Source organism: Aulonocara stuartgranti, assembly GCF_965226115.1.
Source record: "Aulonocara stuartgranti genome assembly, chromosome: 9".
Lineage (NCBI taxonomy): Eukaryota > Metazoa > Chordata > Actinopteri > Cichliformes > Cichlidae > Aulonocara > Aulonocara stuartgranti.
The window spans coordinates 18,379,709-18,405,568 of record NC_138960.1 but is presented as its reverse complement, the minus strand read 5'-3'; the positions used below and the strand labels follow the sequence as shown (position 1 = coordinate 18,405,568).

General features: G+C 41.6%; 1 protein-coding gene across 4 annotated transcripts in view; it reads left to right on the top strand.

The window, feature by feature from the left end:
• The window catches only part of arhgap21a (Rho GTPase activating protein 21a), a 106,847-nt gene extending 87,143 nt beyond the window's left edge, over positions 1–19,704 (top strand). For 3 of the 4 annotated variants that reach the window (XM_082545869.1, XM_082545867.1, XM_082545870.1), the window contains 17 exons: positions 4,688–4,834; positions 4,925–5,027; positions 5,549–5,585; positions 5,880–5,999; positions 6,298–6,597; positions 8,309–8,373; positions 8,467–8,609; positions 9,479–9,621; positions 9,712–9,870; positions 10,168–10,246; positions 10,336–10,409; positions 10,523–10,612; positions 10,786–10,911; positions 10,990–11,031; positions 12,019–12,124; positions 15,547–15,578; positions 16,953–19,704. In XM_082545869.1, coding sequence (XP_082401995.1) covers positions 4,688–4,834; positions 4,925–5,027; positions 5,549–5,585; positions 5,880–5,999; positions 6,298–6,597; positions 8,309–8,373; positions 8,467–8,609; positions 9,479–9,621; positions 9,712–9,870; positions 10,168–10,246; positions 10,336–10,409; positions 10,523–10,612; positions 10,786–10,911; positions 10,990–11,031; positions 12,019–12,124; positions 15,547–15,578; positions 16,953–18,638 — 3,452 coding nt within the window. In that variant the 3' untranslated portion in view covers positions 18,639–19,704. The remainder of the gene's footprint in view (positions 1–4,687; positions 4,835–4,924; positions 5,028–5,548; positions 5,586–5,879; positions 6,000–6,297; positions 6,598–8,308; positions 8,374–8,466; positions 8,610–9,478; positions 9,622–9,711; positions 9,871–10,167; positions 10,247–10,335; positions 10,410–10,522; positions 10,613–10,785; positions 10,912–10,989; positions 11,032–12,018; positions 12,125–15,546; positions 15,579–16,952) is intronic. The other variant, XM_082545868.1, reaches the window with a different exon arrangement.
• The last annotated feature ends 6,156 nt before the right edge of the window (positions 19,705–25,860 follow it).

Genomic DNA, 25,860 nt, shown 5'->3' with positions numbered 1-25,860 from the left:
CACAGAGAAAGAAACCTAAGCGTATCGTCCTAATGGACTATGACATAGCGGAGAAATGAGAGCATTCCTGCAGCAATCTGCTTCAATTACATTTCATTGTAAGCTTCCAAACAATAAGTGGAACAACTGCTGTACATTATCTGCCTGCCAAAAGTTTATTTTATTTCATGTATTTCTTTTGCAGGGAACAGAATGTAACATACACTACTAGAAAAACATGCGATATGTCACGTCTGCTCATGTTTCTGATGATTCTTTTTTTTCTGTGTTTTTCCTCATGAACTGAAGCTGAGAGCTGCATTTACACGTTGAGGTGTTTATAGAATGACATTATTGAGTAATGTTTGAAGCATCTTCTGTCTTTCCAAATCTCGTACAACTCTAGAGGCTGACAAGCTTGAACTCGACCTTGCATCCTCAGTTGTGTCTTCATTGATGACTCATTACCATCCAATGAGAGCAGCTCTTGTGTCTGTCTGGTGTCCTAGAACCTGCAGGGATTAATCACATCCTCTTCCAGCAGCACTTCACAGAGGCAGCCCTCACATCTCATGGTCTCGTTCACAGCATTTCGATCAAGATTAGATGGAGATCTTGGTGCTATAGCAGTAATGTGCCTTAAATCAGAACAATCTGGGGTTGTTTTTTTTATCATGTTATGAGACGGCAGTGTGATATTGCTTATACTCTCATGGCAGTCTGCTGTATATTAAGCAACAGCATGGAGTTAGTTTAGCTGAGAATAGAGGATGGAAAGAGGTTTAGCGTGGTTTTTACCCAAAGATAACAAAATCAACCAACAAGTAACTTTGAAGCTCATTAATTTACTATTTACGTGTTATTTACTTGATGTGAAGCATCTGGAGCCTGCATGCTGGACTCTTTCTTCTTGCATTGATTTTCCCAGAGTCCCTCATGGATGAGTGCCAAAACATAAAAAATCCACATGTAATAACTTTGGACAAGATCTAGGTTAGTTGGATCCCCTCTGTTTAAATCTACAGAAACTGATGGCAGTGTGTAAATTCATTCTATCTTGCTATGAAAGTTGGAGGGTAGTTTGTTTATTTATCCCATTTCCTCTCACTTTAAATTACTCCAAGCAACAGCAGACTTGTCCCAGACTCCAGTGTATTTACTTGTTAGATCCACTTTGTGTTTGTGAATTCTGTACTTTGAAGTCCAAGCATTTATTTTGAAAATCAGAACTACAACATATTTCCAAGATTCAGAGGAAGAAATGAGCCTCGTTTAAAATACTAGCTTTATTGCTGACAAGTCAAAAAGTTGAGCTCAGTTTGCAGTCCTGTTACTTGATAACAACAGTGCTACCTACCACAGGAAGGTAGGGACCCCCCAGAAAAGAGCAATACTGCCTAATGTTTGGAGACCACAGCATGTGCAATGAACATGGCATCTTGTTGACTTTGAGCTAGTTGCTTGGAAGTCAGCTGTTGTCTTCCAAGCAACTTTGGTGCATCAACAATGGCAATTAAACGGCAATAAGGTGGAGTCAGTCAGCTGTCAGTCAATTTGGGGTCAAGTTGGCATTAACGTGCAATCTATTTGTGATAATTAGTGATTAGCTGTGAGAAATTGGTGAAAATCCAAAATTGTGTGCATGCAGAGAAATTTACATTAAACAGAAATGTATTTTGCTGTAAATTGATTGCTATGTTGGCAATCTGTCTGCATCAATAAATTAGCTATTAGTAAGCCTGTGACAGTCTGTCTATGAGTGATTGCAGTCGGTCCAAGCTGTGCTGCAATTATTTGGAGACAGGTTGCCTCCCATCAGGCAACCTGTCCAATTGCTTTGCAGTCATTAGTGGTGACCCAATCGCTTGCCATCGGTGTGTGACAGCAGAAAAATTCGATGCAGTTACCAGGCAACCACCGATTTTTCCTAGTCACAAGGCGGTAGAGGCTTATTTGTACTTCAGTTGTGATTGAAGCATAATATGAATTACTGCAGACTGAAATACAGTAACAGGCTTTTTCACTACAGTGGTTCTGACTGAATTGGAGTCACCATTTGCTTTTATGTAGTGTGCCTATATTCTAACGATTTTGGTAAATATATTGGAACAGATCTGGAAGGTTAATGAGTTTATGCTGTTATTTTCCACACGGAACACAAATAAAACCATATGAAAGTCATATCTGTAGAGATGTTTTATGAGAACTTTATTGTACCCACAGAAACGACGTACACTTGTATTTACTATATTGACCAGAAACAAAAAGACACCAAACATGTTGTCTAGATGTGGATAGGTGCATGTTCTCCTGCTTAAAGCCAAATCAGTCTTGATGTATGAAAGTGAAATAAATAAATTGTAATTGTATGTGTTAAAACTCGCTGGCTGCCACCATCTTCCCAGAAACAGAGTTAGAGGTATATAAACAAGTGATTAAAGCAAATGGGCATCTGGCTTGCTTGCAGAAATGAGGTTTGCAGTGTCATGGGAGATGTCTTTGCGGTTTGAGGAAAGAGAGGTTTCACAGCAGGAATCTGTACCCTACAATGAGCACATGTTTCACGTTAAATGGCACCACTGAAAGTTTGCAAGGAAATTGTGTCTTTTAGATCTTTTCGCTGTTGTTCTTTTTAGCTATTTGTCTTTTGTAGTCAGGGCACTTTTCAAGTTAAATAACAGCGACAGTTACGTTTCTGGAGATGAATTTGTAAGAATTTGAAAAAGGTATTCTTTCCTTCAGGTGTGCCACAATGACCTGACAAGTTTGAAGTCTCTGGTTGAACCATTTACTTGTGCTCTGCACTATTATAAAGAGAGCTTTCAGTAACAATATCCGCGGTGTGGTCTCGCCCTACTTTCTTCATCACCATATTCGCTGATAAGATTCATTTCTGCAACTACTTGTTCGCTGTACCGGTCTCCTAATTTGTTTTTAGGGTTTGCCGCTTTGCAGATATTGCATATCACTCATTATGACACAGTCTCGCCTGTGATGATATAATGCAAGCTGACTGTACTGCATCTGTGTATTTAAAGGAAAGGGGTTGTAGCAGCTTATCTGGACTGAAGTGCTTATCAGCTGACTGACTGACTGAGTCTCTGTCTGCATCATGTAGTCTTCTCTCCGTACGTCTTATCGCTGCTTTTTATTGCGGTTTGCTGCAATGTTTATTCAAGTTGAGACAGCAGACATGACGTAGACCTTGGTTAATGTTGCTCTAATTTGCAGTATTATGGCTCCTATTGAGTTAAGTTGAATACATTTCAAAGATGTGGTATGATTAGCATCTCCAGCAGATTAACTGTGTTAGGAAAATACATATTTGGATCATGATTATGCCATGGTTGGAATTGTTGGTTTGTCACAGCTCTCTTCCCTTTAAGTGACAGCGTCAGCTTATCTGTACACTTTATGGCCGTGTACCATTAATGGTATTCACTTTCCTGTGGTTGTGCAACCTCTGTCATACACTGGAAGAGCCTCATGTTTTTGACTTGAACAGTTTGAAACTGAATTGTGAACTTTTGAGGACTTAATGTAATCATTGATTTGTTGTCAGGTCTTCCTGAATCATCACCATGTCTGTCTTCTCTGAGCCTCGGGCTCAGGCTGCTTCATAACAATAAGTGGCCTGTGTCTGTACTCATAGATGTGCCTGCCATTTGTGACAAGCCTGATTGAGTCACAGTAGTTTATTAACTTCATGATGATTTTTGTCTTTGATGTTTTTTCTTATGCTGTATAAATTATTGACTTTTATTCATATTAGTTTCACAAATGTTCTTCTTTACTTCTTACCCTAATATAATAGTGATTTTAAAAAATCTTTTAAAATCTTATTATAAACTTAGTGAAAATCTATGATGAAGTTCCTAATTTAAATACAACTTTCACTGAATCTTTGCATAATTTATAAGAGATGGACTTCAGTGAAAAACTAGAATTACTAATGACTTCTTTGCAAGTTTGACTCTATGCAAAACTGGCCAGTGACCGTTTTGCATGCAGGTTCTGACCATCTGCTCTACCAGGTGAGCTACCAGGCTGCCTACAATACAAGCCCCATGCACAGGGCGCTAGTAGGAATCTGGTTACGACTGCTACGATACGTTTGCACATTTACTTTGGTTACATGCACACAGTTTTTCACGTTGTTTAAAGCCAATCCTAATTACAGTTCTGGATCAGGTGTTGTGCTACCTGTATAAAAGCCTCCTGTCAGCGGCACTCTTTGAGCTTACATTTTAAGAATTAAATGTGTAAAACTACAGAAATCTGTAACTTAATTATTTTGGTGTAGCATGAATTTAAATGGGGGAGATCTTTATTAGTAGAAAAAGCTGTGAAACTTAGAAATGCAATTAAAAGTCCAACATTTATGCTCGCATTTTACGTTTTCCAAAGCCAGCCTGGTCCTTATGTTAGACACTCTGTAGCCAAGCAACCAACCCGAGGGATCCACCCAGTGAAATAGTCAAATATATGAAAAGTTGAATATTTGGGTAAAAACCTAGTTAACATGTTGTAATTTTACTACAGTTTGTTTAAGAAATGTTTTAAAACCAGCCTGAGTGTTCATGTGATCCTTTTTTAAGTATGTTTAAGCTTTTAGCGGATATATTCTGACTATTATACTTCATTTTCAGGGGAGTGTTTTATGATTTTCTTGCCTTGCTGAACTCAGTTTCCTCTTTTCTGTCCTCAGATGAACCGTCCAGTCCGAGCATCGACCTGGAGAGTGCGCACATCCCCGCCTCAGCCGTGATATCTGGAACTCCCATCATCACCACCATCCCAGCCAGCCCCCCTTCTCCGTCCCCTCTCATTCGCCGCCAGCTGTCACATGACCAAGGTGTGTTTTCCATATCAAAGGGTTAGTCAGCTGCTGAATTTGGCGCAGAAAGGGACAGTTTCAAATAATTATGTGACCCTCTTTTAATAGATTCTCTCCGTCTCACAATTATTGAGTCAGATTCTGGTTCTAAAACTGAGCGCTCCAAGTCGTACGATGAAGGCCTCGATAACTACCGGGAAGAAGGCAAAGGGTAAGATGCTCTCACAACAGTGCATGTAAAAACTTGTGAAAACAGCCACTATCAGTCTTGTATTTAAAAAAAACAGGACAAACAAAGGCAGGTTTTAGTAGATTATTTACAGTTTAGTAGTAAAAACATGGCGCTGCACAAAAAGCGAAACATACCTCTGGGTTTAACTCCGATGCGGGTCCATCAGCTGTGTGCAGAGTTTTAACAATTTACTGATCACTTGTTAGGTCACATTTCTGGAAAGCTTATTGGCAGTGGATGGATTTATGGGTACCTTACTCCTGTGACTGATCAATTTTGCTTTTACACTCTCAAGAAAGAGAGGGTGTTGTCTTTCCTAAGCAGTAAAGTCAGAGGTTGTTTTGGTTCTGTTTTACTCCAAAACCAAAGAGAACGAGCACATTTTGTTTGAACCAATCCCACTGAAGCAGGTTTTATTATTTGATGTAGTTTTAAACGCTTATTCTCACACACATCTCATACTTTCTGCTGCCCTCACATTTTTTTCCATTTCTGTCTAGGCGGTCCTTGATACCTGGTCTGAAAAGTCTTATGAAGGTAAGTTTTTTTTTTTATGAGCTCACTGTCGGCTCTTTGTTTTATCAGCGTTTCCTGCTCAGATATTTATGCAACCTTTGTTTCACACCCACATTATAAATGTCTCTCACCGTAATGTGAATATATTGTGGAAACTGGGAGAGCCGTGGGAGTTGCGTCATGCTGCTTTTGTAAATGATTCATTTAAAAGGAGTTTTTAATTTACTGTATATCACTGGTGCACTTTCGCCTCGTCTTGCACTTGAAAACCTTTCGGGCTTTCATGCGTTTGCATTGGTTTCGTCTCCGTTTCAGGCTGTGGACAGGTCATCGGATGATTCAGGGTCAAGGAGAGATTCCTCATCAGACGTCTTCTGTGACGCCACCAAGGAGGGATTGCTGCATTTTAAGCAGCTTCATACAGAAAAGGCCAAGGTGTGCACCGTCTCTGTTTAAAACCCACACAGTGCCACAGAAATCATGCCTCACACACTTTTATATCCATTGACCTGCTCGAAATTTGGGTTATTAACCATAACAGCTCCTTCTTGATGATATCTTATCTATATTTCCTCTGCTGTTTGTTTTACTTGCTTGAGCAGTTTAGATTTTCTTGTCTCATATTGTCCACAACACCGTGATTATAAAGCAATAGTAGTGCTTTTAAGATTGGTTGAATTCCTGCTGTTTTGCTTTGTAAACTATTCTCTTCTTCATGACGTGTTTTATGTAGCGTGTCGGAGGCGGCATGCGGCCGTGGAAACAGATGTACGCCGTGTTGAGAGGAAACTACCTCTGCCTATACAAAGACAAAAAGGAGGGCCAAGCACACGCCAACTGCCAAGCAGTGGATGAGCCGCTGCCGATCAGCATCAAGTCCTGCCTGATTGACATCTCCTACAGCGACACGAAGCGGAAGAACGTCCTGAGGCTGACCACGTCGGACTGCGAGTACCTGTTCCAGGCTGAGGACCGGGAAGACATGCTGGCCTGGATCAGAGTCATACAGGAGAACAGCAACCTGGATGACGAGGTGCGAGTCTTGGGTTCAAACTGTTGGGACAGTCATTATACAAAAAGCAGTCACAAGACCCAAACTTTCATAAGCAGGCAAATTAAGTTAAAGTTAAGTTGTTTGAGTCCAAGTGCTGTGACTCTGCTCATCTCCTCGGGAGAACAAAAAAAACACTGAAAGAATTTGAAAAATTTTGTTTTCAGATGTGATAAAGTCATAAAAACAGATACCAATATTATCATATTCGTCACGGGTTGAATAAGCGGTTTGGCATTTTTAATTTTACGATTTTTACTGATATATTTGGCAGCTTGCAGCTCAGTAGTTCTCACTAAGAGTGTCCTCGGGGGCTTTCATGCGCATTAGCTTTCATCTCCTTTGATTGAGCAAAGCTTTTAAAGCATGTAACCTTCTTGCAAGGCAAGTTTAGACATTTTCCTCAACCCATAGCTGTGTGATTAGCATCTGTTTATTTGTTGAAACTTTATGAAGTACAGTGCATGGGTTACAGGCTGACATATGCGAGTACACTGGGGTTTAAAAAGCAGATAAACGGGAATTTGATTCCTGTAAAAGACGGACAAAATTCATAATGTTTAGCACAGAAAACAGCTTCCAGATTCAGCGAGAACATGTGTTGTACAGCTCTAATCTAAACAAAGATTTACAACTTTCTTCTTAAACAGATGAGCTGTTGGAATATTTTTACTCAAGTTGGAATATTTTTACTCAAGTTATCGAATTAAAATATTAATGGAAAATATCAAATTAGCGATCCATAAGCCACCCTCTTCTCTCACATACAGTGCTGCTCTAATTTTCCGCTCAGTTATTGATATTTTCTAATAATTAGGGGCTTTCTAAAAGCCACTGAGGCAGCGACGATCTTTGCTACATAAATGCAGAATTTCTGCATGGCGTTTCATCAAAACTCCCCACACCAGTTAGTTTTTCTTCAAATTTGTATTTACTTGTTTCCTCAATTGTGCTCTTTCCGCGTTCTTTCGAGTGTAAACATTCATGTGATTCTTGGTACTGTCGGCTGCTCCCTTATTTTCCAGGGGGTCGCCTCAGTGGATAGAGCCGCATATTTGATTTGGCACAGATTTTATTCTGGTTGCTCTTCGTGACGCAATCCTCCCATTTATCCGAGCTTGGGATCAGGACTAGGAGTACGCTAGCTTGTGACTCCATGGTGTTTATTATGGTGCTTATTCTAGTTCTAATTATTTGTTTTAAATATGCGGGATTTCAAAATAAATGCGCCAGTTAAGGATGACACAGTTACATTTCAGTTGCACAGGGACAATAAAATAGCTGAATTTGTGTGTTCATCTGCAGAGTTCTGTCAGCAGGACTCGTTGTGTTCATTTCTTTTTCTGGACTTCTGGGTAACATTTATGTGACTAAAACTGAATAAACTGAATCTCTTTGAGTTTTGGTTGGATGAAACTTTTTGGAATGTTTTGTGACATTTTGGAGATGAAATGAAGAACAAAGTAGGTGCATCTTCCCGTATTTGAAATATAAACTCTTTTGAGGACCTAACCAGCCAAATGTTTTGTTCTAACAGTCCTCCCTGTGACACCTGAGAGCTGCAGGTTATATAACGATCTGTCATAGTCTGTAAGGCCGGGCTGAAGGGCACAATTGCACCAGATTCCCATAAACATTTGTTATCACGTCTCATATCACGCCCTGTCGTTTTTTCCGTCTTCCCTTTTTTTAGAATGCCGACTTTACTAGCCACGACCTCATCAGCAGGAAGATCAAAGAGTACAACACCTTGATGAGGTAAGGGTGACATGAAAGCAGGTGAGCGGGGAAGGGAGGTGTCTCATAGCTCATGGGAAAGCTCTGAAAGTTTCGTGTCCATGTCTCATGCAGCCCGACTGGCAGCAAGACGGAGCCGTCTCCCAGAACTTCACGCCAGTCGCTAAGGCAGACGCTGCTGGGAGGGAAAGGAGAGACCAAAGCAACAAGCCCACACTCACCCAAAGCTGAGCAGGAGAGGAAGAACATGCACAAAGGTATGAAAAGGAAGAACATTTTATATCTGATAAATAATAAAATTAATTACTAATGCTTCCTTCATTTGTTATGTAAAAGTAGTATATAAACATTTACTGGGGTGGCTGTGGCTCAGGAGGCAGAGCAGGTCATCTACAAATCAGAAGGCTGGCAGTTTGATCACTGGTTTTCATTTTGAGTACACGGTGCCTCTGCTTTATGCAGCCTTTACATATTTAGATCAGGCAGCGTGACTATATGGTTAATACAATGCTTTGTAGTTAAACTCTTACAGGCTGTTTTTAAAGGGGTACAAATGGTTAAAGGAAATGAATCATAAATGCTCACAGAGCAAACTGCACAGTGCGTTGAAGGTGTTTTGATGATGACGATGGAGGGTATCACTTCTGGAAGTAATAACTCATTGTTTTACAGTTAATGTTACTTTAATGCAAGTAAGTACACGTTCAATGAGCTGTGCCTCAAGTACAACACCCGTAGAGCTTGATTCGTGCCTGTTAAAGGTAATAAACTTGAAGATTGTTGCACCTTGTGCCAGAAACTGCTCAGCTTAGCAGTACAAAACGTATTAGAGTGGCAAGAAGACTGCAAGAAAACAGTCAGTATAGTTCTGTATTCATATCTGGAGCATCACAATAATCCTGACAGTCGAATCCATTCTGTGCTTAATAAATCCTGTATTTGACAGCATTTGGATCCAGATAAGAATAAAAGCAGAAGTGCTCAGGATTTACACACAGTAGCTAAACATCAATCATATAAAAGGAGTTATTGGATTTTACTACATATCCTTAACTTATCCTTCTCAGACATGTTGTAATTAGAAGCTACTATTCACGGTATCCTGTGTGTTGTCCTGTGTGTGCAGATGACACCAGCCCTCCCAAGGATAAAGGGACATGGCGAAAGGGCATCCCAGGACTGATGAGGAAACCTTTCGAGAAGAAGCCATCTCCTGGAGTCACGTTTGGAGTGAGACTGGACGACTGTCCTCCTGCACAGACCAACAAGGTTCGGGCTGGTTTTATTCAGTGCACAAACCCAATGTTCTGCTCTGGAATGGGCCTTTTAAAACACGGTCCTCATTCCTCTGTGTTCCAGTTTGTGCCTCTGATTGTGGAGGTTTGCTGTAAGCTGGTGGAAGAGAGGGGGCTGGAGTACACGGGCATTTACAGAGTTCCTGGAAACAATGCTGCGATCTCCAACATGCAGGAGGAGCTCAATAACAAGGGCATGAATGATATCGACATCCAAGACGATGTGAGTGTCCTTTCATTGATCTGCTGCTGCTTTAATTAAACTCTCCTTGAAGTGCGTTTCCCTAATGGCCTGAAGTATTTTTAAAAGCTGCAGACTGACAGGTCTCTTTTCTACATCTTTGTACTCTGGCCAGTGATGGGTAAATCTTTAAAATGTAATATCTATTTATTGCAGAAGCTGGGTAAGCTTGTATTTCTGGATCACAAACATTATGCAGCAGCAGTGGAAGCTGTAGAAAACCATCATACTTGTTTTCCCAAATGAGCCTTTTGCTAAATTAATTGTGTTTTTGTACAGAAATGGAGGGACCTCAATGTGATCAGTAGTTTACTCAAGTCCTTCTTTCGGAAACTCCCCGAGCCCCTGTTCACCAATGGTAAGTTGATTCTTCTTGCCATCTAGTGGTTAAAAAGGAGAACTGTCATCTGTAAAAGTACTTTTACTTCTTCTTTTTTCGTCCTGCAGAGAGGTACTCAGATTTTATAGAGGCCAACAGGATAGAGGACCCAGTGGAGAGACTCAAAGTGCTGAAGAGACTGGTGAGTAGAAGTCGTTTTGTAACATTTAACCTCATTAAAATTACACAAAATGCAAGAAACTAAGATGTCAGACATTCAATTTGTGTTTTGTGTAATTTCTCTTTTCCTTACAGCTTCACGAGTTACCGGCTCATCATTACGAGACCCTCAAGTTCCTCTCAGCTCACCTGAAAACTGTGGCTGACAACTCTGAGAAAAATAAGGTATTTGTTGTTGTTGTCATTGTTGCTTTTGTTGTTTACATATTTTTGTTCTTGTCTGTAGTGTAATTTATAGTCTTATTATACAATTATGTAGACCCCTCTGTTCTGAGTTACTCAGTTTGGAGACAAACAAAAAAAAGAAAAAAAACAACTTTTTTAAAAAAAAATGTCAGATGGAACCGAGGAACCTGGCCATCGTGTTCGGCCCAACTCTGGTGCGCACCACCGAGGACAACATGACCCATATGGTGACGCACATGCCCGACCAGTACAAGATAGTGGAGACCCTCATTCAAAATGTGAGTTTCAGTGTTGGGTCACTGATTCAAACATGCACACAAATTTTTATTTTCTCACGTTTATTTCGTGTCTTGCAGTACGATTGGTTCTTCACTGAAGATGGAAATGGAGAGCCAGTGGTGGGTACAGACGTTACTACAATAACATTGTTTTCTTCTCTAAATACTAAAACAAAAAAGGCAGTTTTGGTGAAGGGAGTTGGCAAAAAAAATGTAGATGGCAAAGAGAAAAAACACTGAATCAGTTCGAAAGTATTGATCAGTTTTTACTCAGTGAAAACAAAAACATTGCGGTTCAAAAACATGATTGGTGTTACTACCCAGCTCTGTTAGGAAGGAGGGAAGTAACATAAAACCAGATGGACGTGGCTCAGCCACGGTATTTATTGCTTAGAGGTTTTCCAAAGGCGAAGAAAAGAGGCAGACTGCAAGGGAAAGGAGGGTTTGTGGGTGCTGCTAAATCAAATAGAAAAGCAAAAAGTGGTAGGACAAAATTTTAGTGGTTTTTTTTTTCTTCCACCACCAACAAATTGCTGGTGCCATTCTGTGGCTACTGGATGTGATTTTCAGTTGCATCCTGCAGAATCTGCCCACCATGATTTTCCTAAAAGAAACACTTTCATCTTTGTAATGCTTCGTTCTCCTATTGGTTGAAATGTGGAACCTCATCAGTGTGAAAGAAGTAACAGTACAACTGCAGCAATGCTTCCTACCCCAACTAAAACACTCTAGTAGCAACACCACTGTCCCTTGTGGTGTTTCTGAGTATTTCCCATGTGCTGTGTGCTACATGTGAGAAAGGACAGCTTTAGACTCCTGATGTTGTTCAGAGTACATGTTTGAAAATTGGTTTCAACTAACTTATGCAGCACCCAAGAAGTTAAGTATGTGTTCTTTCAAAGGATAGTTCACAGTTACAACAGCAAAGTTAATGGAAGAATGAGGTGCCCAACACCGAGCTGCATTCACTGAACATTGCTATGAAGTTGACCTGCTTTTTGATTGGACGTTGAATGAAGAAAATTAACAAACCAGCAAAAAACTGTTTTACCTTTTATGATGAAAGATACCCAAATCAAATCATTAACTTCTCCTTCCTCCTTTCAGACTGTGTCCCAGGAGGAGAGTGCAGTGGAGTCTCAGCCCCTCCCCAACATCGATCACCTGCTCACCAACATCGGCCGTACGGGCACATCGCAGGGTGAAGTATCAGGTAACACGCTGCATTTTGGCAGGCCAACTCTGTGGTGGGTTAACCTTTCTCTACCCTTTCACCGCTGAGCACTGTGGTCAAAGCTGGGAGGGACCGGTTGTGTTTAAGATTAGAAACAAATGTTGATGATGCTGCTTCTTCCCCAGGCCAAGCTTCCCCTTTTGCTCCTTTGGCTGTTGCCATTAGGAAGAATGGCTAACACTGAGTCCAAACAATGAATTCTCATTCTGGGACGTTACATAATGCCCTTTTGTCAGGTGTCTTTTGGCCCTGCTTTTGCAGTTCTGTAAACTTATTAGGTGTTAGGAATTAGGACATCGGTAAGGGTGGCAGTGTCAGAAATTACAAGCTTAACAGCACGATTATTGTGGTTGATGCCACTGTGGTTCGCATCCTGTTTTGAGCTTAGAAGACTTTTTATTACCTCAAACTGGGCTTTTGGGGGCCACATATTACATAACAAAAGTCTGAATTTTCATCTTAATTCTGACCATTTCAAGAACTTAACTTCTGTAAATGAAACCCCACGTAGCTCACCTGGTAAAAAAACATCTTTATTCCAATTTATTCCAAGTTTTGTGCACAGGGAAAAATCATGGATTGTCTTAATATTTATTCCTTGGTTAAGTTTACACCTCTTTAAAGATCCATTCGTTGATTCTATAACCCGGCGTGTTATGCACGCTACTGCGAAAGGACACCTTCTGCTGAGACACGCCAGCAGCTTTGACAAAACGGCATTATCTGACAGCCCCGATATGAGAACAGGCCGGTCCAAATCCCTGTGTGGGATTCAGTGGGCAATTTATTTGCATCCCCAAAAGGATGCAAAAAATTGCCTCCCTCCTTCATTTGCTTTAAAATCTATTCCTCCTTTTCGGTATATGCTAGCCTTTTAAGCAGTTCTTTTTAAACAACCTTCTGCCCTTTTTGGTACCCCCATTTCCCCCTCTTTTTCCTGCCTACTGTTGCACTAATACGGCATGTTCTTTGGCACGTCAGAACTAGATGTTTTTACAGTAAAAGGCGACCTCTGATTCCTCTGTCTCTAGTGAGGCTCTGTCGGGTGTCCTAACGGCTTTCCCAGCATTCACACATACTGATCTTGACACAGGCCAAGTGGGAGGAGTCTATCACACCATGATGTCACTGATGGACTCTATAATGTCTGTGATGGACAGCTGGAACTGTAGGAAGAAGGAGGATTGTTGCCCGCAGTGTAGCTGCCTAGTCTGCAGGAACCCGCAGCTCTATTAAGAAATGCCAAAGAGAGAGAAGAAAACAAAACAAACAAAAAAGTTAATCAAAGAAAGCTTGATGAAAAGGGGAAGCGAAGCGGCAACACGGTACTGTACGGTGTCCGGTTTTCTATCAGAGTATACCTAACACAGGCCGGTGCTACTGTCTGAAAGGCTCTCCGCTGTCTCTCCTCACTGTCTCGCAAGCTTGCCAACAGGAGAGATAGCATGGTACGGTTTCTACGTCACTGGTCAGTGTGCACCTGCATATTGTGCCTCCATCTGTATTGTAAGGGGTGTATAGGGGGGCTTGGCTATGTCACACAAACACAAATTTTAGCTAAGGGATGCTATGAGTGACAGATTGCAGAGCAGGTGAGGACTGATTATAGGTTTTCCTTGCTGACACACTCATTCTCATGTAGTGTCCTCTCTTCTCATATAGCTAGCCCCTCTGTGACCCCCCCGTCACCTTCATTTCTTTTTTTCTTTATTTGGTTTCTTCCATAGATGTTTTTTGTCATCACTGTGTCAATGTGTCTGAGACCTCATATCATCTCACACTGCTTCATTGGCAAATTTGGTATCAACCTGTTTTGACAGAAATGGATCGGTGACATTGATCTCCAGTTAGAAGCTTAAACCATATTTGTTATTTTAATACTGAAGTTTAATTTTAGGCTTTTTTTAAAATAAGGTTGACAGTTACAAAAAACATGGCTAGGAAAAGGGCTGTCACATCATTAGATTGTCACTGTACAAATATTTGTGCTAAAAAGCTTCATGACAACATTATTGCAATATCTGGAAAATCAGAAAAAGAATATTCAGATCATTCAAATTATTTGCAACTTTGTTTATTATGTGTTTATTTCCTTTCTGGCAAACGAATCTTAGTCAGAAAAAAGAAGCTATGACGACGTGTCTCCAAAATCTCTATATACTGTGGTTTTATCATAGACTGTATGTAAATGATGGAAGCACCCGCTTCTGTTGACTTTTAAGGTTCTGTGTAAAACATGAACTGGGAATTTAGACTTTCACCTTAAACTTGACATGACGAGAGGTTTGGATCTCACTGAGGAACTGAAAATACTGCCCATTCATAAAATAGTGACCAGTCAGTCAAAATGAAGCCAGACTCTATTGTCCATTTTACGCTACATGAAATCATAATTTACTGTATGAACATCAGCTGAACACTGACTTTTTAAAGAAGCAATTTCAGTCTGTGCTTGCTATTTTAAAAGTACAGGTAATAGAAGCCTTTTTGGTGGCTCTTGCATTTTTTATATACAGTCTATGGGTTGTAGCTAGCTAGCAGTTACTGTGTCATCAGGATGCAATCAACATTAATGTGCAGTGCTCCTAGCTGATATTCTAGCATGTGAATGATATGAACTGGGTCATCTACAGTAACAAATTACATGCTTTTTGGACAGTTTCACCTCTTCATGGCTTTGAAAATGATAGTAAACTCAAGTGTTTCTTAACCTAAAGAAACTTTTTAAAACCTAGTTGGATGATCTGAAAAGTAGCACAAACCACAGAGATTAAGACACATGAGAGGTTGACACTTGCAGTGACAATTACAACAGAAGCATTTGTTCATAATTCTTACAGTGCAGCCCAAGAAATTGTTGAAAGTATCAGGAGAAATCCTCATATGTGGCCACTACCAATTTTCTTTTCTATCAGAAAATGCTACCACAGGACCACGGTTTCATTCCTGGATAACAAATCGATCACCATCCTCGTGTTGCATGGCACGTCATCTGCCCCGCTGCTGTTCGTTGCAAAAGTTGCACTCAGAATCACCAAGATGAGCTTTGATGGAAATAGCCGTCAGCATCTTCTGTGGGTTTTCTGACACCCTCTGGTCTACACTTAATTAGGAAACAATGTCATGTCACATGTCATGTCACATGTCACACATACAGACGTGGACCTGAGTGTAACGCTGAGCTCATCTGTCCCCGTGTGCAGCATGGCCTGTTGTCCGCTTGTGTTTGCTCTCACCTCTCATCGGTCTCGTGTTTTTCATCATGCTTCTTCTCATCAACATGGTTCTTTCTCCTCCTTTGTTTCCTGTCACACTCATTTCCACACGTTTAACCCCCTCTGTGTGCTCACCTGTGTTGTTAAATCATCTAACGTGTCTCTCTTTTTCTCTTTTACCTACAGATTCCCCAACTAGTGACTCGGCTAAATCAAAGGTGAGTGTGTGTCTCCAGTGTCTGATGGTGTGAGATGAGAGGAGGTAGGAAGAGAACAGATGATATAAACTTACTGCTGAAGGCATTTTCACCTAATTTAATTTATAGCAGCATCTTGTTTACTTGTTCTGATTTTCTGCCTTATTCCTGAACAGTGAAAAAGACTAATTTGTGGTACTCACAACACTACTAGAATACATATAAGAAGTTAAACAGCAACATCTGCAATGTTCTCATTAAGAGACAGATGTGATGCTGGACTTTGTTTTATGGTTCAAAGACAGCCTGTCAAAAAATAAGGAACGTTAAAAAGATAATTTGGTGTTAAATACCAGAGGATCAGAAAGAAAGATTGTAAACACAAAACTTAAACAAATGACTGACCACAAAATTTGTTTGGAGTTTGAAAACATGCACGATTGCTGTCACAGGGTGCAGGGATTTTGTACTTCAAAACACCCACAGACCTCACTGTGAACAGTTTTCACTCATCTGTTGCTACACACTGGGCCTCATTCACAAAAATTAAAAGATCACGTGGTCCCTGTCCTCCACCTGCTTCTTTCATTTTCTTCTAGTTGTGGTTCAAAGGGCTCCACATCTGTTATTGCAGCCCAGCTCTCTCAGTTTACCCGAGGAGGAGGTGTGCCGCTTCCGGCTTTCATTCACCAAAGTCTTCCTTTTTTGCATTTTGCAAGTGTTCCGTTTTACAGCAACTTCATTGATTTCTCAGTAGTTTCTGGGAAAATCTTTGTCCTGGTGAATAACAAAAAAGTTCACTATGAATCTGATGGTAATTCAGAATATTTGTCTGGACATACAAGTGATTGAGGCCCATTGTGTATTCTCAGTGCTGTGACCACACATTATTTGACCCTCACATCCACAGTGAAAACGAAACAATTTCCATGGTTAGATGGTCAGCGAGTTGGAGCCATAAAGGCTGCTGTGCATCAAGTCTTTCATGAAGTCCTTCTCGGGGACACCCTGGATTAAAAACTTGTGGCTGAGGAACTTGGGAGTGTTCAACAGCTTGTTAGGATGTAGGAGGGAAAAAAAGGCAGATGCTTTCCATCATTGCACTGCTGTTCTCTTCAGCTTCAGCCGCGCTTCAGTTCATGCTGTGCTGCTGCTTCTGCTTCTGCTTTAAAGCCAGCATGAATCAGTACTGTGCTCCCTGTTTATGATGCTGCTAATGTCCCTCTTTCTGTCTACTTGTTTGTCTGGTGCTTCATGGGAACAGGTGGAGTACAGACTTGAGGAAAGGGGTTGGGGTTAAAAGTTTCTGTGTCGTCTTTTGTGTTTCTTAGATTCAGCAGTGCTCATTTTGTTCTTCTTGTGCTCTCTCTTTCTGTTCCCCTCTCCTCTGTGCAGGGTTCCTCAGGGAAGGATCAGTGCAGCAGAGACCTCCTGGTCTCCTCCATCTTTGCTGTAGCCAGCCGCAAAAGAAAGAAGTCAAGGGAGAAGCCGCAGCCTAGCAGCTCAGACGATGATCTGGATTCTGTATTCCTCAAGAAGGAAATCCTTGGCCAGAAGCCAAACCAGCAGACCGAGGCACAGGGCGAGACTCGTCCCAGCCCTAACACCAAACCCAGCACGAAGCAGCAAGCACGGACAGAAGAGAGGAAGGAGAACGGGAGGACAGTGGAGCTCACACCTAAAGCTAAGAGAGAGCACCGAAACTCTTTATTCCTGAGGGAGAAGATTACCCCCAGACGCTCCTCGCCTTCACCTTTACCTTCCCCAAAGATTTCCAACTCTCCCAACATCAGCTACCAAACAGCTCCTCAGGGAAAATCCTCATTGTCAGACCCTCCGTCCCAGCTTGATGAAAACACCTCAGACCTTGGGACCATGAGCTCTGGAGCATCAGTGCCACGATCCAGACCGAAAAAGTGGATTGCGGGAGTGTCCCCTGACCTGCCAGCAGGAGCCGCTCTGGGAGCAGGTGCGGGGGCGTCCGCTGGCGCAGAGGTGAGCTCTATCACCTCTGACTACTCCACCACCTCCTCTATCACGTTCCTGACTGGAGCGGAATCAAGCGTGCTGAGTCCAGAGCTGCAGGGTGGCGAGGAGGCAGATGATGAGCGCAGTGAGCTCATCAGCGAGGGACGACCGATGGAGACAGACAGCGAGAGCGACTTTCCAGTTTTTGCTCCAGGCGGCGGCAGCAGCCAGTCCACACCCTGCCCAGCGCAAAGTCAAGAAAAGGCAGAGGCCAAAGGGGGCAGTGCTATCGAAGGGGGCACCTCACCAAAACTGGAAGCACGGCGGCTCTTCCCAACACACCGCATGATCGAGTGCGATACCCTCTCAAGAAGGTGGTCCCTGAAACAGAAAACAGACAGTGAATCATCAGTCGAAGGGGCTGCTGGCAGCGGGGAGCGAAGCGAGGGCAGGGCGGAGTCTTCCAGCCGGTTGTCTCGAGTCCTGGAGGTGATGAAAAAGGGCCGATCCACGAGCAGCCTCAGCTCTTCTTCGCGCAGTGAGTCAGAGCGATCCGAACCAGCCTGGCATCTTAAGATCACAGAGAGGCTCAAGTTTAGGCTACGAACGTCCGCTGATGACATGTTTACTCAGAAGAACCGATCTCCCGACGGTCGCAGTAAGAAAAAGAACATCCGACGGAGGCACACCATGGGCGGGCAGAGAGACTTCGCAGAGCTGGCAATCATCAACGACTGGCGGGAGCAGGGTGGGGTGGACCAGGCGGCTGAACTCTCAGCTCTAGACCCCCTGAGGCCTAGATGCTCCTCTCAGGACTTATCCATTCGAGACTGGATTGCGAGGGAGCAAAGCAGAGGCTCCGAGCCAAGCGTCGAGGTTGCGCCCAAAGCGGTGCCTGAGGATGATCACGCAGAAGTGCATGAAGAAAGACCTCCCGAAAGACCTCCACCTCCACCGCCTTCGGATTCCCCTGGGGCTCAGCCTCCAGCCGGGGAGCACATTAACGGCAGAGGGCTGCAAAGCAAAAACAAAGGCTCCTTAGGGGACGACGCTCACCCACACAAACTCTCTGGAGCGCAAGTTGTCCGCTCACGGTTCTACCAGTATCTGTGAAATGGAAAACAAAAAACAAAACCGGGATGAATGTGTACGTGTATGAATGTGGGTATTTTAGCTGAGGTTACTGCACAATATTTTTTCTACAAAGTATACTTTATGTATCTACTGTACATACTTATTATGATTGTTACTGGAATTCGACTGAAGAGATGTCTAACACAGACTTTTCTCCTGTAAGATCGAACCCAACGAGTGCAAGAATCTGACTTTAATAGGACACGATGACAAATATAAGGGTCAACTCGAGTATTACTGAGGAAAGCAGGTGCAAGAGTTTTTTTTAATAAGGAATCATGACTCAGTTCTTCCTCTTTGGAGCGGTATGAAGAATGTATTACACTTTTTGGACTAACATGAGTTGCTTGTGACAATAATGTCTTTTTCAAAACGGCATGTCTGTGTTTTTCTCGGCTGTACTTGAAGTACGTGGAAGTAACTGAGGGCTGCTTTCTGAGCTGAGTGCTGTGGGAAGTTAATTTTTTTCTTTTTATGTTTCTTGTCGTTTTATTTTGTATTTTCACAGCACACTCACAACAGCCAGATATTAGCTTGAGGAACTGGGGGATTATTATAGTTTTATGAAATAAAAGGCTGATACTACAGTATGTAATGCTTGGTACAGTAGTTTTGTGAAGGTATAGTCCAAAAAGTGAGTTTTTACATACGAAAAAAAAGTGCCTCTTTTATTTGTTTTGTTTTTAAACTGTTTTTATGGATGGTTGGAAACACAAGGAGGGTTGTTTTTTTTCTTTTAACCTCACAGGCATTCCAGATTTTATCCTGTTTTTAGTTAAACTCACAGCAGCATCGGAGCAACATCGGATTTTTATCGCGGTAATATTTCATTATAGTTTTATTTCAGTTTTCCACCCCCCCCGGGTTTTGCAGTAAAAATTGAACGGGTGCTTTAAAAAGCTGGGAGAAAAAAAAATATGTTTGAAACTGCATGAGACAATGTTTGCTGAAGAGTGAACATCTCGCCCGTGTTTACAGAAAAACATGGGCGCAACACCACGTCCTCCCCTCAACAAACACTGGAAATAAATAACCTTTATTTAGACCCTCGTCTCTTTGGCGTCATTGTTGTTATTCTCAGAAAACATCTGGGAAGAATAATAGACCAGATTTTTTTTTTGTCCAAACAAATATATTTATTACAATAAATCGCATATGTTTTTATCAAAGCATTGTGTTGCTCTTCAGATTTGTATGCTTGCATCACGTTGAAATATTACAACAGCCTGATTTAAATCACAACAATCATGACAGCTGTTGTAATGCAACACCAGCTTCAAAGCTCAGGAATATACAATGATCTCTTGGCTTACTTTCCTGCTTTAAACAGATGGGGTGAAACTGACAGGGATCGTAGACAAATGTTTCTTAATTTTGATGCCTTCAAGATATAAAATTCTGCCTCATTCCAAGAAGTTTAAATAGAAATCTGAGATCAGGTCATGTGCTGCAAACAATATGAAGCATAAATAGTTGCAGAAATAAACAAATTACAAATAACTGACACAAAAAACTTACTGCTCTTGTAATTTACAGCCAAAGTTTGTAGATTTTCCTGTTTTATAACAAAAGTCATAATTAGGGTGGCAAACCAGAGGCTCGGGGTCCAGAAGCAGCCCACAGAAAGAAAGGCTTTGGAAAACGGGAAGGAGGGTTTTACAACTTTTCCTACTGATGAAGACCTCATCATTGGCCACCAGTGTTGGGACTAACGCGTTATTAAGTAACGCGTTACAGTAACTACGTTATTATTGTGGTAACGAGCACGGTAACTAGTTATTATGCTAAAATCAGGAACGCGTTACTCGTTACTGGGATTTAGATAGGGTCGTTACTCGTTACTTCGTGTGGTGGCTATCGCGGAGCTTCCACAGATTCAGTAACATTAGCAAGTGGTGGAGGCCAGCAGGTGGATGAAGAAAAGGGGACGCAGAAGGAAAAGAGACCCGAGGCGGCCGCCGGTCGAAGTGTGAACTGAACTTCAGGTAAGAAGTTATGACCTGCAGTCTCTCTGGGTCAGATATGAACCAAGTTTAGGTGGAGTTTATTTTCGTTATTCTGACTTTTTCCGTACTGCGTGCTAGCTAGCATGACGGAGTTTCTATACAGCTGGGTGGTGCTATGAAGTTAATGATGTTGAACTTTATTTTGTTCATAAGTTATTAGAGTTGCCAACCGTCCCTTCTGGTATTCAGAGAAAATATTACGGGTTTCTTATTGAGGTGAAAAGGAACAGTTTGTCCCGTAATTCAGCTACAATGAAAAAGGCACAAAGCTGGAGTTTTCCTGTGTCTTTGCTGCACAGCTGCCTCTTCTTCTCTCATCCTCTCCCCCCTCCCTCTCCCGTTTCTACTTCAATCATGAAAACTGATCAATGATCAGCTGATCGGCCTTTCTCTCTTGTTTGTTTATCGCTCACTTTGTGCCAGAAAGAGGAAACCAGCGGATGTGGCGCTAAACAACAGCAGCACGTTTAAGCTTGATCAGCTGTTGTTAGAATTTATTTAATATTAATTTCTACTATCAGCTGATGTTTGCTGGAGCCACAGCTGCAAAAAAGCTGCTGGTCATGATATGGTTTGGTTATCTGGTGAGAGGGAAACATGAAGATGAAACCAGGAGATGTCCTTACTGAATCATCAGAGCTGAGCAGGTGATGGAGAAACAGGTTTACCTTTTAGGTGACATGAATGAGTTGAAGGGAAGTTATGAACTGTTTCTGAGAGACAAATAACACCAGGATCCTTTTTTAGGTAGCTGACAGCTGGTAACTGTGCAGGTGCGGATCTCAAAGTGTTGCCAGGGGGGCAGGTAGGGCATTAAAAGGGAAAGGGGGGCACAAAGAAATACTTTTCTTTCTTATTCTCATTTAAAGTGTCTCGCTTTTAAAAAATAATTATCTGAATCTTACAACAAACGATTGATAGATTGATGCATATATACCATCAAAACAGTGTACATCACTGTCACAACAGTGTTTATTTTCATTCAAAGGCTTTATGATTTTTCCTATAATGGTGGGCCGGTCTCTAGTCAAAATGCCCGGGACGATTTTCTGTCCCAGTCCAGCTCTGTATGCAGCTCATCTGCAGTCTGGTGTTACCTACATCTTCCTATTCAGAAGACAGAATTTCTGAGTTCTGAGTACAATCGAAAGCACCACGACTGCAGTTTTTGTGTTGGATGTAAAAGGCGCACATGACTCTGTGACGTAGGCTAGAATCATGGCAGCAGTCAATGACGGTCCAGGCGTGGGATTTCTCTCGTGGAAATATGCACATTATCTTTTCCTTTCTATTGGTAGGTGGCACAGTGCACTTGTGGCAAGTAAGCAAGCTAGAAGACTGGCAAAGTTATGGAAGAAACACATTAACAAGAGAATTCTGAGTAAAACCAAAGTTACTTTCCCTAGTAACTAGTTACTTTGAAAGTAACGAGTAACTTGAAGTAACTGAGTTACTTTTGAGAGAAGTAACTAGTAATCTAACTAAGTTACTATTTTAAAGTAACTTACCCAACACTGTTTATTACACAAAATAAATTATATTATCACAGTTCTGGCCACATAGCGCTGATATTCACTGCACATGCCCATATTAACCTTAACCAGAGGGTTTAAAAAAAAACAAACCAGTGTTTACATACCATATCTGCTTCTGCCGTGGCCTGGTGGACAAAAAATTGGTTAAGGGTTCCCCGAGCTTTCACGCCCCTCATGTTCTTCATGTGCCCACCATTAGAAGCATGCCTATGGAAAAAGTGCGCCGGCACACAGTGCAGTACGCTTTATAGGTGTTATCGTGCACTTTTCCAGCCAGGTGTTTTCCTTTTCCCATTCCTCCCTGTACTTTTGCAGCCTTTTTTTTTCTTTCTCTGAGTGATCAAACATTGCTGCTCTAATGCTGGGCTCACACTGTGCGATTTTTGGCCCATTTTGAGCCGATTTTTGAGTCGTGCGACCGATTTGGCGATCGGCCCGATTTTGGTCTTCATCGTGCATCGTGTAGTATACGTGGGGTAACGAGAAGCGATTAACACCTCACGACCAGCTCCCGATCATCAATCGCTCGTGAGGGTGTCACCGCAGCTGCTCACACTGCTCACGCGCAAACACGTAAACGTCTGTGAAAAAGACGGAGCAGCAAGGCTGTGCAGCGTGTGATCTGGACACAAGCGATGGAGGCACAACTTGTAGAACTTTGGAAAGCTCATCCGAGTCTTTTCGATGTGGCATCACAAAATTATCACGACCACAACAACCGTGAAAATAGTTGAATTTACACTGCTGCTCAATCACAGCTGCCTGATCAATGTTTTTCATTAGCAATTTAGCAAAGTTGATGGTGGTGGTGTGTCTGTGTGAGTGAAAGACAGAGAGAGAGAGTGAGCGACAGATTTTCTGTTATAACCAGTGTTGGGACTAACGCGTTATTAAGTAACGCGTTACAGTAACTACGTTATTATTGTGGTAACGAGCACGGTAACTAGTTATTATGCTAAAATCAGGAACGCGTTACTCGTTACTGGGATTTAGATAGGGTCGTTACTCGTTACTTCGTGTGGTGGCTATCGCGGAGCTTCCACAGATTCAGTAACATTAGCAAGTGGTGGAGGCCCGCAGGTGGATGAAGAAAAGGGGACGCAGAAGGAAAAGAGACCCGAGGCGGCCGCCGGTCGAAGTGTGAACTGAACTTCAGGTAAGAAGTTATGACCTGCAGTCTCTCTGGGTCAGATATGAACCAAGTTTAGGTGGAGTTTATTTTCGTTATTCTGACTTTTTCCGTACTGCGTGCTAGCTAGCATGACGGAGTTTCTATACAGCTGGGTGGTGCTATGAAGCTAATGATGTTGAACTTTATTTTGTTCATAAGTTATTAGAGTTGCCAACCGTCCCTTCTGGTATTCAGAGAAAATATTACGGGTTTCTTATTGAGGTGAAAAGGAACAGTTTGTCCCGTAATTCAGCTACAATGAAAAAGGCACAAAGCTGGAGTTTTCCTGTGTCTTTGCTGCACAGCTGCCTCTTCTTCTCTCATCCTCTCCCCCCTCCCTCTCCCGTTTCTACTTCAATCATGAAACTGATCAATGATCAGCTGATCGGCCTTTCTCTCTTGTTTGTTTATCGCTCACTTTGCGCCAGAAAGAGGAAACCAGCGGATGTGGCGCTAAACAACAGCAGCACGTTTAAGCTTGATCAGCTGTTGTTAGAATTTATTTAATATTAATTTCTACTATCAGCTGATGTTTGCTGGAGCCACAGCTGCAAAAAAGCTGCTGGTCATGATATGGTTTGGTTATCTGGTGAGAGGGAAACATGAAGATGAAACCAGGAGATGTCCTTACTGAATCATCAGAGCTGAGCAGGTGATGGAGAAACAGGTTTACCTTTTAGGTGACATGAATGAGTTGAAGGGAAGTTATGAACTGTTTCTGAGAGACAAATAACACCAGGATCCTTTTTTAGGTAGCTGACAGCTGGTAACTGTGCAGGTGCGGATCTCAAAGTGTTGCCAGGGGGGCAGGTAGGGCATTAAAAGGGAAAGGGGGGCACAAAGAAATACTTTTCTTTCTTATTCTCATTTAAAGTGTCTCGCTTTTAAAAAATAATTATCTGAATCTTACAACAAACGATTGATAGATTGATGCATATATACCATCAAAACAGTGTACATCACTGTCACAACAGTGTTTATTTTCATTCAAAGGCTTTATGATTTTTCCTATAATGGTGGGCCGGTCTCTAGTCAAAATGCCCGGGACGATTTTCTGTCCCAGTCCAGCTCTGTATGCAGCTCATCTGCAGTCTGGTGTTGCCTACATCTTCCTATTCAGAAGACAGAATTTCTGAGTTCTGAGTACAATCGAAAGCACCACGACTGCAGTTTTTGTGTTGGATGTAAAAGGCGCACATGACTCTGTGACGTAGGCTAGAATCATGGCAGCAGTCAATGACGGTCCAGGCGTGGAATTTCTCTCGTGGAAATATGAACATTATCTTTTCCTTTCTATTGGTAGGTGGCACAGTGCACTTGTGGCAAGTAAGCAAGCTAGAAGACTGGCAAAGTTATGGAAGAAACACATTAACAAGAGAATTCTGAGTAAAACCAAAGTTACTTTCCCTAGTAACTAGTTACTTTGAAAGTAACGAGTAACTTGAAGTAACTGAGTTACTTTTGAGAGAAGTAACTAGTAATCTAACTAAGTTACTATTTTAAAGTAACTTACCCAACACTGTTGGCCACTCATACTAAACAAAAGTAATTTAGTAAAGAGAAAAGTTCCTGTTTTTCCACCAACTTTTTCCTGTAGTTTTATAAATTGATTCAAAATATTAAATGTCAAAGAGCCATGCTGACAGATTGCTTTCATTAACTACAGTAACTTTTCTTAAAAATGCAGAAAACCTGAGACGTATGCTGAAATTCAGTTAAATAATTAGCAACATGAATTATCATATTAAAGATTGTATCTTTTAAAAATAGGAATGTATATTTTTATATTTTTATTCTCGACTCTTTTATATGACTTAATCCTACAGAATAAAACAGAATGAAATTGTAGGATAAGTTGCACAGTAAACCAAAAGGATCTGATGAATTTTAATTTTTTTGATTTTTCTATTTTTTCTTCTGAAAAGAACTACTTTCTTTTCTGGTCCATCATTATTAGTTGGGAAGAACTAATTTGGAAAGTGAAGCTGTTCGCGGAGCATGAATTTCAACAAGTAAAACACCAGAAGAGCTAAATGAATAAATGAAAACGCAAAGGATACTGTAGAATGACCACTCGGTAGCTTTCCTTATCAGCAGCTCAGCATCCATCACTTAGAACAACACAATAACGGGTACGACAGCTAGGAATAAACTACTAGACAGCCCTGCCGCAAAAGCATATCATATGGCGTAAATCCACAATACCCCACGGCTCAATGTAGGCACTAACATAACCCAGAATATGACAGATACTACTTAGCTCTCTGCTTTTGTAATGATCAGAGCTGATCAGAGTAAAGGTTTGAATGGGTGTCGTTACCCTGTCTTACTTTGCTAGTTGTGGTTAAAATCAGAATAAAGTTATATTAACAAATACAGCATGAAAACTGGTTTAGAGGATTAAACTGCTCCTGAAGAATTTCTTTTTTTATTTTACTAATTTTTTACTAGAGTGAGATGGAGTTTGTTTTCATTATGAAGGACATTTT